This window comes from Musca autumnalis, unplaced genomic scaffold, assembly GCF_047663935.1.
Source record: "Musca autumnalis isolate F117 unplaced genomic scaffold, ASM4766393v1 scaffold_3, whole genome shotgun sequence".
Taxonomy (NCBI): domain Eukaryota; kingdom Metazoa; phylum Arthropoda; class Insecta; order Diptera; family Muscidae; genus Musca; species Musca autumnalis.
In genome coordinates, this window is record NW_027411866.1 from 141,532,399 (window position 1) to 141,548,859 (window position 16,461).

The following is a 16,461-nucleotide window of genomic DNA, read 5'->3' on the forward strand; positions in this document are numbered from 1 at the left end:
CCGATATGGTCCATTTGAGAAGTTATCCTAAATTTGGACAAAATATTAGGAAATCCATAATTTGGACCAAATTTGTATGCCCCGTTCAAGAGATATCGTGCATACGATTTTAGTGACATTTTTGAAATATTGGGGGGAAGAACCGAAAGTTGTGGGCAGGTATTGCCCATCTTCGAACTGAAATTAAGTTTGGACAAAATATGACGAAGTCCAAGTTTTGGACCAAATCGGTTGGTCAGTTCTCCAGCCACTACATATGATAAAAATTTACCATCGTAATTGAGCGAGCGTATGCAAGTTGCTTCAACAAAAATCAAAGTGATTCGAGAGCAGCTCTTAAAGTGAACTTATCCGAAATTGTGTGTGGGAAGGAGTAGACAAATATAGTCTATATTCGAACCTGATATATATTAGGATGTGTAAAGTATAGATCAAATGGGTCAATCCCTTCAATCGCTATCGTGAGCACAATTTTTCCGAACATTTTTGAACTTTTGTGGGGAGGTACCTGAAGGAGTGGACCGATATAACCCATCTTCGAACTTAAACTATGTTTGGACAAAATTATACGAAGGCCAAATTTTGGATCGAATCGGCAGATTCGTTATCTTGCGCTCCAACAACTACAAACGGTATCATAGGGGCTTTTTGCACCTTTCAGGCTATTTTCTCAGGAAGTATGGACTTCCCCCTGATAAAACTTGTACCGTCGTATGGTGTGCAGCGAATACAAGTTATTACAATAAAAATTAAAGCAATTCGAGAGCTGATCCTTTACTGAACTTTTCCCGCATTTTGTGTGGGAGGTACCCGAAGGAGTGGACATTGTGCAAAGTATGGATCAAATCGGTTACTCCCTCCAAGAATTATTATGAACAGAAAATTTCCGAATATTTTCGAACTTTTGAAGGGGGAGGTACCGGAAGAAGTGGACCGATATAACCCATCTTCGAACTTAAACTAAGTTTGGACAAAATATCCCGACCAAATCAGTTCATCCGTTCGAGAGTTTCGAACCAGCCAGACAGACAGACGAACATTGCTAAATCGACTCCAAATTGTCTTAAACGGATTTCGTCCAAACATACTTGGGGTCTGAAACCATTACGTCGATGAGGCAAATTTTTTCCCGTATGAAAGTGTATATTGCAAAAAAACAAACCTCCTTTGCAATTCCATTTGAAAAAAATTAAAAAAATTTTTGCGAGCACATTTCCGATTTTTGGTATAGTGGTTAAGGAAAAAAAATCTGGTTTCAAATCTGCTCGCGTTGACGATGTTGGCCGATGCGCGCAAAAGTTTTAGCGGTTTTAATCCTCTTATAAAGAAAAAATATTTTAAAATTTTGTATTTGTTGTATTGAAAAAAATGAAAGCATATATGAGTAATATCATTTGATATCCATCCGTAGATGCACCATAATTTCTAAGATTTGCTTTTATTTTCGCGGAAAATCAAAAAAATTAAAAAAAAAATCTTGGAACAAATCTAAATTATTCTACCTCAGAGTCCGTATAAACTTCTAAAAAATAAATTAAAAATATCTGCAGAATCTAGACAATGCATAGAAACGTATGAAACCGAATTTGATTGGGTATATAAATTACATTCTATAGCAACAACAAAAGAGAAAAAACTTATTGTTAAAATATTATTCCAAATATATTATACCCTACACCACTATGTGGAAAGGGTATTATAAGTTTGTTTTGGTAAAAATTCATGTAACACCGCGAAATATTCGTCGGAAACCCCCAATGTGGTATACCAATCTTCATATCTCGACGAGATAAAGCGATTTTGAGAGGTGTGCACGTCCGTCCTTCCGTCTGTCCATTATAAATTGTAATCAATCTCCAGACCGCAATTATAGACCGATCGTCACGAAATTTTGAATGGAGGTCGGGTTCAGACCTGAATAGATCCCTATTTTTGTTGTTAAGCGGGTGAAATGGACCAAAAACATAATTTTTATCCAATTTTGTAGCGGCTCTGTAGGTCGCAATAATAGTCCGATCAACGCGAAATTTTAAATATGGTAAGAGTATACGACAAAGAAGTAGCTTGCAATTAGAGATGCCGATCAGATAATATTTAGAGGGTTAAATAGACCAGAACTTTTGTGTGAAAATTGTGAACATTTTTAATATACAGCTTATATCTTTGTTCCTGAAAGACACATTCCTCCCTCGTGAGTTATATTTGTAAGACGATCTCTTGACCTTTTGCACTGATGTCGATTACGTTGATGTAGGAGATCAGATAACAGAGTTACATCCTAATATATCCAGTTTTTTGTTTGTAGTGTAGTAATTAACACTCTAGAGGTCGCAATTATAGCTCAATAATCACGAAATTTTGCACGTGGTAAGAGTATAGGTTGAAGAAAATGCCTATAATTTTGCATCATGATCTGATATTATTTAGCGGGTGACATAGACCATTACTTTTGTATGAAAAATATACATATTTTATTTTTGGTTCATATTTTAATTCCTGGAGGGGATATACCGGCAAAGTAGCCTACATATGGAGTAATAACTACTGACCTTTCCCCTGATGCAAATTGCAATAATGTGTCTGCTAGATAACGGGCCTACTTCCTTATATATAATGGATTTTGTGTAGAGAACCACAATTTCCTCCCATGCTACAAATTGTCTCTATCATGACAGAGAAATTTTCAGTTCAGTTGTCAAAATTGAATTTTTTATACACATATTCGTATTGAAACATGGGGTCGCCTCGCCACCTATTTTATACCTCAGGATTTAGGGTAAAGGGGATACAAACAAAATACAACAAAAGATGTGTCTCATCGAAATATTGGTTTTAGACCCCAAGTATGTTTGGACGAAATTCGTTTCAGACTATTTGGGGTCTATTTAGCCCTGTCCGTTCATCTGTCTCTCTAAATGTCTAGCTGGATGGTGCGCACGATAACTCTCGAACGGATATACCGATAAGAACCAAATTTTATACTTCGTAATATTTTGCCCAAACTTTGTTTAAGTTCGAATGTAGGCTATGTCGGTCCACACCTCCCCCAAAAAAGTTCAAAATTGTTTTCGAAAAATTGTGTGAACGATAACTGGCGAAGTGAGCAATCGATTTGCTCCAAACTTTCCATATATCATTATTCCTTCCAGATATATATTGGATAAGGCTATATCGGTCCACACCTTAGGGTACCTCCCACACAAAATTCGGAAAAAGGAAATTTAAGAGTCATCTCGAAACGTTTTGAATTTTTTCAGCAGATTGTATTTGCGCCGCAAATGCTCAAGATAACTCAAAACGGGATTTTCTGATTGGTCGAAACTTTACACATCGTATTATTTCATTCAGTCATGTATCAGGTTGGAACATGGACTATATCGGTCGGTCCTTCGAGTACCTCCCTCACAAATTTGAAGAAGGTTCTTTTCACGGTCCCTTTTCCGGGGTAAGTCATACTTCCTGGGATAATAGTCCAGAAGTTCTAAAAATCTCTGCCGGCTCCAACTAAAATTACAAATCTGAAAAAATAATTCTCAAACTTTTCCAAAACTCAGAAGTTAGCTTACTAAAATTGATTTGTTATAGCCCCATATTACAATACCTACAGATTCCACGTATTTTTAAGCAAACTCGTGTTACAAATTAAATATATTTTTATACTATCTTCTTTGCTGTGTAATTAAATATGAATAATTTTGGGATTTATAAATTTGTTTGCATGCAAAATTTTTGAATTTCTATTCATTATTAGTTATTTCTACCGGTAACTATTTTTGAAGCATATGTGACAAGTGCACAATTTTGGACGATATATCTACAATAAATTCAATAAAGCCTATATCAACGGATACATATTAAGTTATTAATATGTGACCTAGTTTTTATCGCCGAGTCCAAACGGTGTGTCCTAAGTTGCCACTTGTAGAGGCGTTTTCATGGCTAAAATACTCAGGAAATATCGCCAACGTTACTAAGGGGTATTTTGCCACAATTGACAATTTGATGGGAAACGAACCCGGACATTCAGTGTGCAAGGCGGTTGCACATAGCTAATTCCTACAGGATGTGGTATCACATGGTCGGCCCCGTCCGACTATACCCTTGCTTACTTGTTATTTGTTCGATTAGAAAAATTAGAAAAAAATTTAGTGGATGGATTCGATAGCGGAAGGGCTCATTAGATCCGTCGCGTAAAAAAACTAAATTCACGCGGGGTTCAAAGGAAGAACGACACTTTTAAATTTTACACTGAAAAAAATAGGTTTTTTTAAAATATTCACGCATCAAATTTTGGCATTTCGACTCCAATTACTAGGATGCTGTGTGGAGCACACTCAAGATATATACATTAAACGACGTAATATCACTTATTCTATAATAATGTTATGAGTTTTGAATATTATCTTGTTGCGCTTCCGGATTATTAAAAAAATCAAAAAAAAAAACCGAAATTCCGGCTTCAAAATTTCAGCATCAATTTTAGGTGGATACATCGAAAAATCATACACTAGTATCATGTTGCCCATGGAGTATTCTCTGAGTCTTTCTTTGGGCATAGGTCTATAAAAAGTAAGGTTATGCCAGAAATCGGAGCATAAAAAAACTTGTTGGCTTCAACCCATTTTTACCTATTTTTCTACATTGATGCCAACACAGCTTCCATGAAAATGAATTTTAATGGTCGACATTATGGAATCCCTCCTAAAACATTTCATTTTAAAGAATTTCAGTCATATTATAGGAATATATTAACAGTTCGCGAATTCTGAATGGGTGAAAATCGAAATCATCGATTGCAAAACATGTTTGGTTTTTACCATATACCCTTGTTAGCTAAACGCTGAGGATCTAAAAACACTTGCATTTAAATTAAATATGGTGTCAAAATCAAACGACAAGCGTTTTATTTGGGAGATTCCATCATGATGAAGAATATACCTATTGAGGCTAAGCGACAAATTATTTTCTATTTTTAAGTGCATTTATAAATAAAACACTGAAACTTAATTTTTAATTATTTTTTATTTACTTGTTACTATTAGTTTTTAATAAAATTCTATAATTTTATTTTACTTTTCTGTTACTAATAATTATTTCATTTTTGTTTCATTTTTCTTTGCAGTACAACGAGGAATTTTAAATATGTAAGTAAATTTTACAAAAGATTCAAAAGATGAAATTAAGGAACCGGATAATTTTCTTAATAAGCTTTAATGTTATAAAACATTTTAACTAATTTTCAAACTTTTCTCCACCCAGCAACAGCAAAGTTTCACCCAAAAGTGAAAAGAAAGCATATAAAGCACTACGCAATGCCCAGACGACAAGTCTCTATTTGGAAGATGGTCTTAAGCCGAAATATCCAATATTTGGTACACCTCTCGATCAATTGGAGCTGAATCGCACCACATGTCCGAATGTACCACGTTTTGTTGTCGATTCCATTGAATACATCGAAAGAAATGATCGCATTGTACAGGATGGTCTTTACCGGGCATGTGGCAACAAATATGTCATTGATGAGCTAAAACAAAAACTTAGTAAATCGTATATTTATGATCCGAAATTAATAGCAGCCGATGATATACACACCGTAACAAGTCTATTGAAACAATTCTTTCGGGATTTGCCACAGCCTCTAATACCGCAAGAAACCTATAATTGCTTGGCACGTGATCTAATGAAGCCCACAGAGAGCAATGATACATTGCGAATAGCGATAAACGAGATGCCCGAACCAAATAAATCTACATTGGCATTTTTAATAAAGCATTTAACAAAGTAAGTAGTAAATAAAAACAATTATTCATTCAATACTTAATCATTTCTTTATTTCATCTTGCTTACAGTGTTGCCGCTTGCAGTGCCTCAAATCGCATGACCGCCTCCAATTTGGCCATTGTTTGGGGACCATCTCTATTCACATTGAATGAGGCCAACACCTATGATATTGGACGCATGAATACCATAGCCAAAATGTTAATAGAAAACTTTGATCGAATTTTCTATACAAATGAACGTTTGCTTTAAGCTAAACAACAGCATGTTTATTGTTATTATTATTATTATTGTAATTTATAGTTATTAACAAGAAAACTATTACATAAATAATTGTTTATTATAAGTTCTTAAATTATTTATTAGTTTTAACACAAATGTCGACTTCCACAGTATCTGTCAACAAAATCAACAATAACAAAAGCTTTACTCATTAGTTTTTTAAGTGGAAATCAAACGAAAGGTGATGCTGATGGTGATGCTTATCATCGTCATCATCACCTATACATACATAGATAGAACTAATTTAATGAGACTTGAAGATAATTTGTAACATCACATTTTTAAATCATTACTCATATACATACTTACATTAACATACTTATAAACAAATTATTATCACAACATACCAAATATTTTTTTTTTTTTGAAAAGACATTCTTATATATGAAATCACATTAAGATTATAGAACGATTCAAATACAAAGTTAGTTTTTCCTTAAAGCAATATAGTATAGATGTATCCATATACAGAGCCGGGGGCATTGGATAGGGTTATTGAGGTAAACAACAATAAAAATCTTCTATTTTTTTGGGAAAGTTTATTCATCTATGCCCATTGGCCATAAAAAAATAATTTGTTAGCCCCCAATGCCCAATGAATTGCAATAACCAAAATTTAGTTCACTCAACTCAAATCTATTGTCAATTAAAAAAGTGACAATTTGTTTAGGTGCTCTTAAAATACTTAATTTGTGTTTTGTTTAAAATTTCGCAATCTATTTTATTGAAAAAGTTTAAGTAAAGAAAAAATAAAAAAATATTAATGTGATAACTTAGCTAAGTAAGACTGTGTATATTTGTGTGCTCGTTTTTTGTATATAAAATAATGTAATAAAACAAAACCTAATACCAACTAACGCCTTTATTTATTGCTTTTCAAAGAACAACAAAAAATCAATATTCTTCTCAAAAATTTCCAATGATTTCTCTAGAACCAGGGAAAACGACGCACAATGGTACACATGTACTAAATTCTTATGGGGCGGAAATCGGCCGCGCCGTGCAAGTCATCTGCCCAGTATGCGGCATGAGCACGCACGACGCAAAACACTTTTTAAACTGCCCCGCCAAACCTACTCATCTGACTCCAGTGGATCTGTGGATACAGCCCTTTGAAGCAGCCACTTTCCTGGAACTGGAGATAGACCCTGAGCCAGATTGAACAGAAGAACGAACATACAAAAATAATAATAAACACTGTTACAACAAGAACAACAAGGCACAATTGTTCAGAAACAGATTTTCCTTGCCAAAACCCTAATTTTTTTTTTGTTGATTTTAATTAATATGGGATTAAATTTTTATACCCTCAGCATTTATCCTAAGGATGGTATATACACTTTCATACGGCCAAAATCTACCTCATCGAAATAATGGTTTTAGACCCCATGTATGTTTGGACGAAATGTGTTTCAGACAATTTGGAGTTGATTAAGCCATGTCCGTTCGTATGTCTGTCTGTCTGGAGCGCATGATAACTCTCGAACGGATCAACCGATTAAACCCAAAATTTAGCTTTCGTAATATTTTGTCCAAACTTAGTTCAGTTTAGGACCAGCTCTCGAATCACTTTGATTTTTGTTGTAGCAACTTGTATTCACTGCCCCCCATACGACGGTATAAGTTTCATCAGGGGCAAGTCCATACTTTCCTGAGAAAATAGCCTGAAAGGTACAAACAACACCTATGATACCGTGTGTAGTGGCTGGAGCGCAAGATAACTCCCGAACGGATCTGCCGATTCGGTCCAAAATGTGGCCTTCGTAATATTTTGTGCAAACTTAGTTTAAGTTCGAAGATAAACCATATCGGTCCACTCCTTCAGGTATCTCCCCCACAAAGGTTCAAAATGTTCGGAATAATTGTGCGCACTATAACTCTTGATGGGAGTGACCGATTTGGTCCATACTTTTCGCATCCTAATATATCTACCAGATATAGATCAGGTTTGAATATGGACTATATTTGCCCATTCCTTCGGGTACTTCCCACACAAAATTTCGGATAAATTCACTTTAAGACCTGCTCTTGAATCACTTTGATTTTTGTTGAAGCAACTTGCATTCGCTACTTCAATTACGACAGTAAAAAATTTTTCAGGGGTAAGTCCATACTTCCTGAGATAGCAGCCGGAAAGTTGTAAAAAACCCCTATGGTATCATATGTAGTGGCTGGAGAGCTCGAACCGAATACTGCGTTCGGCCACACTTTGGATATTGTAATATTTCATTGAATTATTAGATGAAATCCGAAGATGGTGGTTATAGGTCCACTCCTTCCAGTACCTCCCCCACAAAAGTTCAAAAATATTCGCTAAAATGGTACGCACAATTTCTCATAGACGTAGCAACCGATTTGGTCCAAACTTCGGATCTCTAAATATTACCGAAACTTGATTTATATTCAATCTGTCCAATCCCACACAGATGTTCAACATTTTTGTGTGGTTAAGGGTCTGTTCGGGGATCCTTTGGACATTTTTACCGAAAGTTTTCCTAGTGGCCATGTTTAAAGCTTTATCTATCGATATCCCCGCAAATGTTTGATCTTTAATCCTATCCATACTTTTGTGGGTTCATACGCCCAAAATTTTGAAAACCCCCGTAAATACATAAGTTTTTTTTGGGAAAAAAGTATTTCAATTCACACAGGCTGAGGGTTTATCTCTGTCGGCAAAGCCGACTCATACTTTTTTACTTGTTGGTAGAAAAGTTTTGTGACCACTGTGAACCTCAAATGTCAAACTATAGCTAGTTTGGTAGCCAAAATTCTCAAAAAAAGTAAAATCGGAAGGTACCGTTCGTTATATGGGGGCTATACCAATACATGGACTCACGTTTACAATTTTGAGGGGAGACGTTTGTTGTTGTTGTTGTTACAAACGGAAAACAAACTTAATATTCTTTCCATACTATATCCAATATTATTCCATACTATAGTCGAGGGTATAAAAAATGTGGACATATGGAATAGCCCCAATATTCCAAAACATCTGGGCCTATGTCTAAATTTTTTATACCCTCCTCCATAGCATGGAGTGTATATCAATTTTATTTTTCCGTCTGTAACTCACAAAATATATATTATTGATCAGGAAAAAATTCTAAGTCGATATAGCCACGTCCGTCTGTTGTAATCACTCTAGCGTCCACAATAACTGAGATAGAACCCTATATTTGCACCCGAGTGCAATGCTGCTTTTTCTAGGGGAGGGTTACTAACCCGACGCCCAAAACCAAGTTTTTAACGTTCCTATGGGTGTTAGGTCACTACATTTAACGGGTGTTAAAGGCAGCTCCCCAGGTGACACGATGGGGTGTCCACTTGAGATGAAAGAGGGACAAGATAAATCCTGGACTTTGCCATGTTAAAGCCGGTAAGGACCGTTGCTTGGTATCTTTCGTTCCCTACGTCACTCATGGTTTGGGATAGCCACCATATAACTGTACCGCCCGATTTCAGGTATTTTGGGGAATTTAACCTTATTTTTTGACCGAACTTCTTATAATGTGATATTTGAGCTTTCCAGTGGTCGATTTTCTAACCTAATTTAGGCATTTGGGGAATCCCTGGCAATAAATATTAAAAATACACTTAAAAATTATGCTGTTTTTTACAGTCACAGGCTGACTGTCGGCAAAGCTAACTGATACTTGTTTAAATGTTTGTAAATCTTTGTATACTCATTGTCTTTTGCAAGATCTTCTTGATATTATCATATGGTACTTATATATTTTAATGAAAATGTAATCCGGAAAATTATACATTCACAGCTGAGGTATAGTAAACATTTTCCACTCTTTTCTACAAAAACTTTCTTTGTACATTTTAATTATTGCGTTCTCTTTAACTTAGTTAAAATAATCTTTACAGCATTTTTATTTTATAAAATTATATTAAAAGCTATTGATGAAAAATTTAAAAAGTAAAATTTGTTAAAACTGCCAATCTTTCAATGACCTGCACGTTCTGTAAATCTAAAATCTCCACTTTCCTTGAATGCCACCGCCAAAGTTATTGCGATTATGATCAAAATTTCGGCTTCCCTGAGCGTATGCTTCGACGGAACCACGACCATCGCGGGTGGTGTACAAGTTTTGATTGTATTGCATAAAAACCTCTCGTCCACGGCGATCTTTGTTGTATTCAATGCTTAAACTTCCATTGTTGGAGGTGGTGTCTTTTGGTTTATTTGCTTCCATGGTTTGGTTATGTTTTCGAGTAACAATAAAATAATGGTTTGCTTTCACTTGTTTGCCTTTATATAGTCTGAAGTTTGCAATTAAGGGGAATAACATGGGTATTGAAATTGTTTTATCGGTTCTTATCTAATTTCAGACTAAAATAATCGTATACGAATTTTTATGTGGGGAACAACCCTTCTTTAAACAATCTAGAAATTAGTCACATTGGATTTTTTGATGCAACATCTTTGTGTTTCGTTTGTAATGCTTAAGTTTTTGTCCTATCAAAGGTTCATTTTGTTAGGTTATCCAGGAAACAAATTCAAGCGGGGAACGCACAAAAAGGATACAACTACGAAATATTATTGGCATAATTCAAGTGAAGAAGTTTTACCACAAAAATGTATTTTTACAGCAAAGGAAGACATCAAATGGGCTTACGGGGTCACCTCATAATTGCATCATGTTTGGTATTGCAAATGGGCTATATCGGTCCACGTTTTGATATAGCCCCCATAGAACGGTACTACCCGATTTTCGGTATTTTTAAGGTTTTAGCTTCATTATCACACCACAATGGCTGAAATTTGGTACTTAGTCTTCGTTGGGGGTATAAAACCTTTCGCCATAATTTTGTCGATATAGGCCCATGCCTTCATATAACCCCCTATAGAACGGTACCTCCCGATGTGTGGTATTTGGAAGGTTGTGGCCTCAACATCTCACCGAAATGGCTCAAATTTGGTATTTAGTCTTCATTTGGGGTGTAAAACATTCCATATGAAATTTGTCGGTATAGGTTCACGCCTTCATATAGCCACCATAGAACGGTATTTCCCGTTTTTATACCCTCCACCATAGGATGGGGGTATATTAAGTTTGTCACTACGTTTGTAACTACTCGAAATAATCATTGTAGACCCCACAAACTATATATATTCTTGATCAGCGTGCACGTCCGTCCGTCTGTCCATCTGTGGAAATCACTCTAGCGTCCGAACGGTTTGACGTAGGGGGATGAAATTTTGGGAAAATCTATTATTTGTACGTAGGACTTTTGGTATTGAAAGCGGTCTATGTAGGTCCACGCTTTCGTATAGCCCCCATACAAAATGACGCGTGACGCGTCGTCGTTTTAAGGAATTTTTAAGATATTTGTCCCATTTTACCACCGAATTGGCTGTAATTTGGTATTTTGTGTCTCCAGAGGCCAAAAAACATTCCTACCAAAGTTGGTTTATATAGGTCCACGTTGTGGTGTAGCCCCCATATAACGCCCCATATAAAGTACGCGTCATTTTAATATATTTTGAATGTATTAGTCCAATTTGACAACAGAATCGGTTGCAACATTGTATTTTGTGTTTCCAGAGGCTAAGAAATATTTCTTCCATAAAATGTTCATATAGGTCCACGTTTTGATATAGCCCCCTATAGGACGATATCTCCCGATTTTCGGTGTTTTGAAGGTTTAGGCCTCATTATCACACCGAGATGGCTGAAATTTGGTAATTAGTCTTCGTTGGGGGTATGGAACTTTCACCGAGAAAGTTGTAGGTATAGGTCCACGCCATCATATGGCCCCCATAGAACGGTACCTTCCGATTTTCGGTAGTTTGCAGGTTGTGGCCACATTAATTCACCGAAATGGCTGAGAATTGTGGTGAAGGGTATAAAAAGTTCGGCCCGACCGAACTTAACGCTTTTCCTACTTGTTTCGTATTTTGAAGGTTATGTCCTCAATATTCCTACGAAATGGCTGAAATTTGGTATTTAGTCTTCGTTGGTTGGTGGTATAAAACTTTCCCCATATAACTATACCTTAATATAGCCCCCGTAGAACTGTTCCTCCCGATTATCGATATTTTGAAGGTTATGGCCACAATATTTCATCGAAATGTCTGAAATTTGGTATTTAGTCTTCGTTGGGGGTATTCAATTTTCACTTGTAAATATGTCGGTATAGGTCCACGCCTTCATATAGCCCCCATAAAACGGTACATCCCAGTTTTCGGTAGTTTGATGGTTGTGGCCTCAATATTTCACGGAAATGGCTGAAATTTGGTATTTAGTCTTCGTTGAGGATGCAAAACTTTTCAGCTGTAATTTGTAGGCGTAAGTCCACGCCTTTATATTACACCCATAGAAGTGTATTTAGTATTGGCCCCCAAGGAACTGTACATCCCGATTTTTAGTATTTTGAAGGTTGTGGCTTCAATATTCCATCGAAATAGCTAAAATTTGGTATTTAGTCTTCGTTGGTGGTATAAAATTGCTCCCAGAAATTTGGCAGTACAGATCCACGCCTTCACATAGCGCCCATAGAACGGTACATGCCGAATTTCGTTGTTTTACCAAAATTGCTGGAATTTGGTATTTAGTCTTCTTCATAAACGAAAGGACACTAATTGTAAAGTTTAATTCAACACAACTCGTGTTGTAGGGCATAACAAATTCGGCCGGTCCGAACTTAACGCCGTTCTTACTTGTTTTGGAATAATAAGGACGCAAGTTTGCATTGGTTCAGTTAAAAATTGTGTGTTTGTTACAGCGATGTATATGAACCAACTAAACTGAAATGAAAGGCTATATGCTTTCTACACGGTAAAAGTAGTGGTTAGAGTTTCTGGTGTATCTACAATGTCAATTATAATACAACAACCGATAAAAATCGAATAAGATCAAAATAAAAGTTCTGTCTATAAGCAGCTCAGATGATGGCTTCTTCTTTTTCTCGCAAACTTTTCGGTTTATAATAAAATATATCTTACTGGTAGCCCAGTTTCGACCCTTTACTTACTTCGTTTATTCCATTTGTAAAATACTTATGATTGATTGATTTTTGTTTCTCAGAATACTCTTAAAATAATTTATTGTAGGTATATTTTGTGATAATTTATTTTTTTATATTTATTACACAATTTACATAATTTTTAAATAAGTTCTTTCACTTAAAATCTATATTTTCCCTGAATTCCACCACCAAAATTATTGTAGTTATAATCGAAATTACGTGTTCCATGAGCATAAGCATCAATGGTACCACGGCCGTCACGACTGGTAAATAAATTTTGATTTAACTGCACATTAGCTTGACGTCCAAAGTGATCCTTATTAAAGTCAGCAGAAGCACCACTACCTGCAGACCATTGGCCCTTCACGCCACCACCGAATGCATTGCTATTGTGATCAAAGTTACGACTGGCATGAGCATGAGCATCCAAGGATCTATCACCATCTGCACTGGAATATATATTTTGTTTGTACTGGACCGATGCTTCGCGGCCATTTTGATCTTTGCGATAGTCTATGCCAACACTACCACCATCTGGAGAACGAGCATGACGAGATAGGACCAAAGGTTGATATTCGTCGAAAGCAATATGCTGCGGTTCAAATCCAACATCCAAGAATTCAATGGGCGAAGCAGCAGAAATCATTAAACAAAGTGCTACCAAAATAGTAAACTTTAAAGCGAACATTTTATTAAGTCTTCGTTGTTGTTTTGAATAATTTTGTATATAAAAACTGAATGACATTAATTTGGAACGAACGGTATTTATATAGTCAATGAAATTTAACATGGGATTTTCTTATTAAAACTGATAAGAATTTTTGATATGTGTTGGTCTGGAGCAGATGCAATGTACCATAATTCATAATTTACAAATGTCTGTATTGTATGGGGGAATCACGGCGCTGTTTGGTACATTTTAAGATGAGAAAGTCCATTCATGAAAAGTCCCCCAGTTGTTCAATAAATGACAATTGTTTACCTTGAAATACTTATGTAACCAGTTACACATTGATCCTAGTTATTTTACACCCAAAATTGGCACACAAAATATCCTATAGCTTACTTTTGTCACTGGAAATGGGCTTCCCTGCCTATCATGTCAATTCCCTAGCTAAAGGTAATGCGGCGTGTAATTATACCCTACACCACTATATGGGGAGGGTAATATAAGTTGGTTTTGGCCAAAAAGTTTGTAACGCATCGAAATAATGGTCTTCGACCCATACATATATATACCGTCCGTCCGTCTGTCCATCTAAATCTTGCAATCACGCTACAGGTCGCAATTTTGATCGGATCGTCAGGAAATTTTGGTGGTTAAAGGGGGTCCCGGAGGGGAAGAAGACTACTGATTTTGGTGATGGCCGGATATTTAGGGGTCGGAATGGACAAAAAAACTTATTTGGAGAAAATGTCAACGTTTTATTCCAAAGCAAATATCTCAACCTCTATAAGGAGTGTACAAAAAGCAAAACCTGACAATGAAAGTAGAAAATATCACCTTTCTAACGATGTAAAGTAGGTTATCGTAGTTAGTCAAACAACGAAGATATCGCAGTAGTAGCAAATCCAACACAAGTTTTCATTTTTTCAATTCTACTTATATTGACGAATATAACAGCTTTGTTTGGAGACTTTCCAAAAGCAAAGCCTGGCTATGATAGTAGGAAATCCTTTCATTATAATGATGCAAAGTAGGTTGGCGTAGGTGGCTAAATAACGGAGATATCGCAATAGTCGGTAATACATCCCATTTTTTCATTTTTTGGAAATCACGCTACCTCTATTCAGGGGTCGGAATGGGCAAGAAATTTATTTGGGGAAAAAGTCCACTTGTTAATACCAAAAGAAAAACCTAGCAATGAAAGGAGAAAATATCACCTTTACAACGATGTAAAGTAGGCTTTCGTAGAAGATCAAGCAACGGAGATACTAAGTTTGGTGATGGTCGGATAATATACAGGGATCAGAATGGGCAAAAAACTTATGTTGAGAAAATTCAACGTCTTATTCTTATGTGAATATATCAGCTCCTAGTAGAAGTATTGCAACTACAAATCCTGTCAATGGAGGAAGAAAATATCACCTTTACATTAAAGTAAAATAGGTAGGCGAAAGTGGTCGATCAAGGGAGCTATCACAATAGGAAGGTGATATTTTCTACTTTCATTGTCATTTGCTTTTGGTATATCCCTTATAAAAGCTTAGATATTCGCTTTGGAGACAAGTAAAAAAAGTATCAGTCAGCCTTACCGGCAGAGATATACCCTCAGCCTATGTAAATTGAATCTTTCATATACGGGCAGATCAAATATATTTAGGGTATTTTCAGAATTTTGTGGCCCGTTTTGAACATATGAATTTACAGATAAAAATGTGGATTAGGATTAAAGTTGTACTTGATAGGTATCGCACCAACTTGTCATTTCAGTGGGTCATCGTATAATATTGGACCAGTATGCCAGGAAGCATGAACTTATCCACGAAAAACATAATATCGCTGTATACTGGACCACAGATAATAGCATAGGTATACATTTCCAAAGGATCTTCAAACAGACCCTAAACTGCACTTAAACAAAAATGTTGAAGTTTTGCCAGGAAGAAGTTAAACTAAGTTTGGACAAAATATTAGAAGATTCAAAGTTTGGACCAAATTGGTTACCTTGTTCAAGGAAGTGTAGCGTGCATACCATTTCAGTGACATTTTTAAATTTGGGGGGGGGGGGGGGAAGTACTGAAAGCTACTACACATGGTGTCATAGGGATTCTTACAACTTTCGGGCTATTTTATCAGAAAGTTAAATACTTTTGGCACTGAAAAAACGTGTACCATCGCAAAGGGGGTTAACAAATGCAATTTCCTTCAACAAAAATTAAAGTGATTCGAGAGCAGGTCTTAAAGTGAACTTATCCGAAATTTTGTGTGAGAAGTACTCGAAGGGTTGCACGAATATAGTCCATTTTCGAACCTGATCTATAACTGGTAGATATATTAGGATTCATAAAGTATGGACTAAATCGGCCACTCTCTTCAAGAGTTATCATGCGCACAATTTTTCCGAACATTTTTGAACTTTTGTGGGGGAGGTACCTGAAGGAGTGGACCGATATGGATTGTCTTCCAACTTAAACTTAGTTTGGGAAAAATATTACAAAGGTCAAATTTGGACCGAATCGGCAGATCCGTTCGGGAGTTATCTTGCTCTCCAACAACTACACAGTGTCATAGGGGTTGTTTGTAATTTTCAGGCTATTTTGTCAGGAAGTATGGGCTTGCCCGTGATGAAACAGTGAATACAAGTTGTTACAACAAAAATGAAAGCGATTTGTGAGCTGGTCCTAAACTGAACTTTTCCGAAATTTTGTGTGGGAGGTACCCGAAGGAGTGACCGATTGAGTCCATATTGGATCCTCATC

General features: G+C 36.1%; 2 protein-coding genes across 10 annotated transcripts in view; one reads left to right on the forward strand and one right to left on the reverse strand.

Annotated features, from left to right (window-relative positions):
• The window catches only part of LOC141397830 (uncharacterized), a 229,366-nt gene extending 222,453 nt beyond the window's left edge, over window positions 1–6,913 (forward strand). For all 9 annotated transcript variants that reach the window (XM_073974583.1, XM_073974584.1, XM_073974578.1 and 6 more), the window contains 3 exons: window positions 5,123–5,144; window positions 5,260–5,781; window positions 5,850–6,913. In XM_073974583.1, coding sequence (XP_073830684.1) covers window positions 5,123–5,144; window positions 5,260–5,781; window positions 5,850–6,030 — 725 coding nt within the window. In that variant the 3' untranslated portion in view covers window positions 6,031–6,913. The remainder of the gene's footprint in view (window positions 1–5,122; window positions 5,145–5,259; window positions 5,782–5,849) is intronic.
• Window positions 6,914–13,098: 6,185 nt separating this feature from the next.
• LOC141400164 (uncharacterized) lies at window positions 13,099–13,756 on the reverse strand. Its single transcript, XM_073979613.1, has one exon. It carries the CDS (start codon window positions 13,724–13,726, stop codon window positions 13,196–13,198), a length of 531 nt encoding a protein of 176 aa, XP_073835714.1. The 5' UTR covers window positions 13,727–13,756; the 3' UTR covers window positions 13,099–13,195.
• Window positions 13,757–16,461: the final 2,705 nt, after the last annotated feature.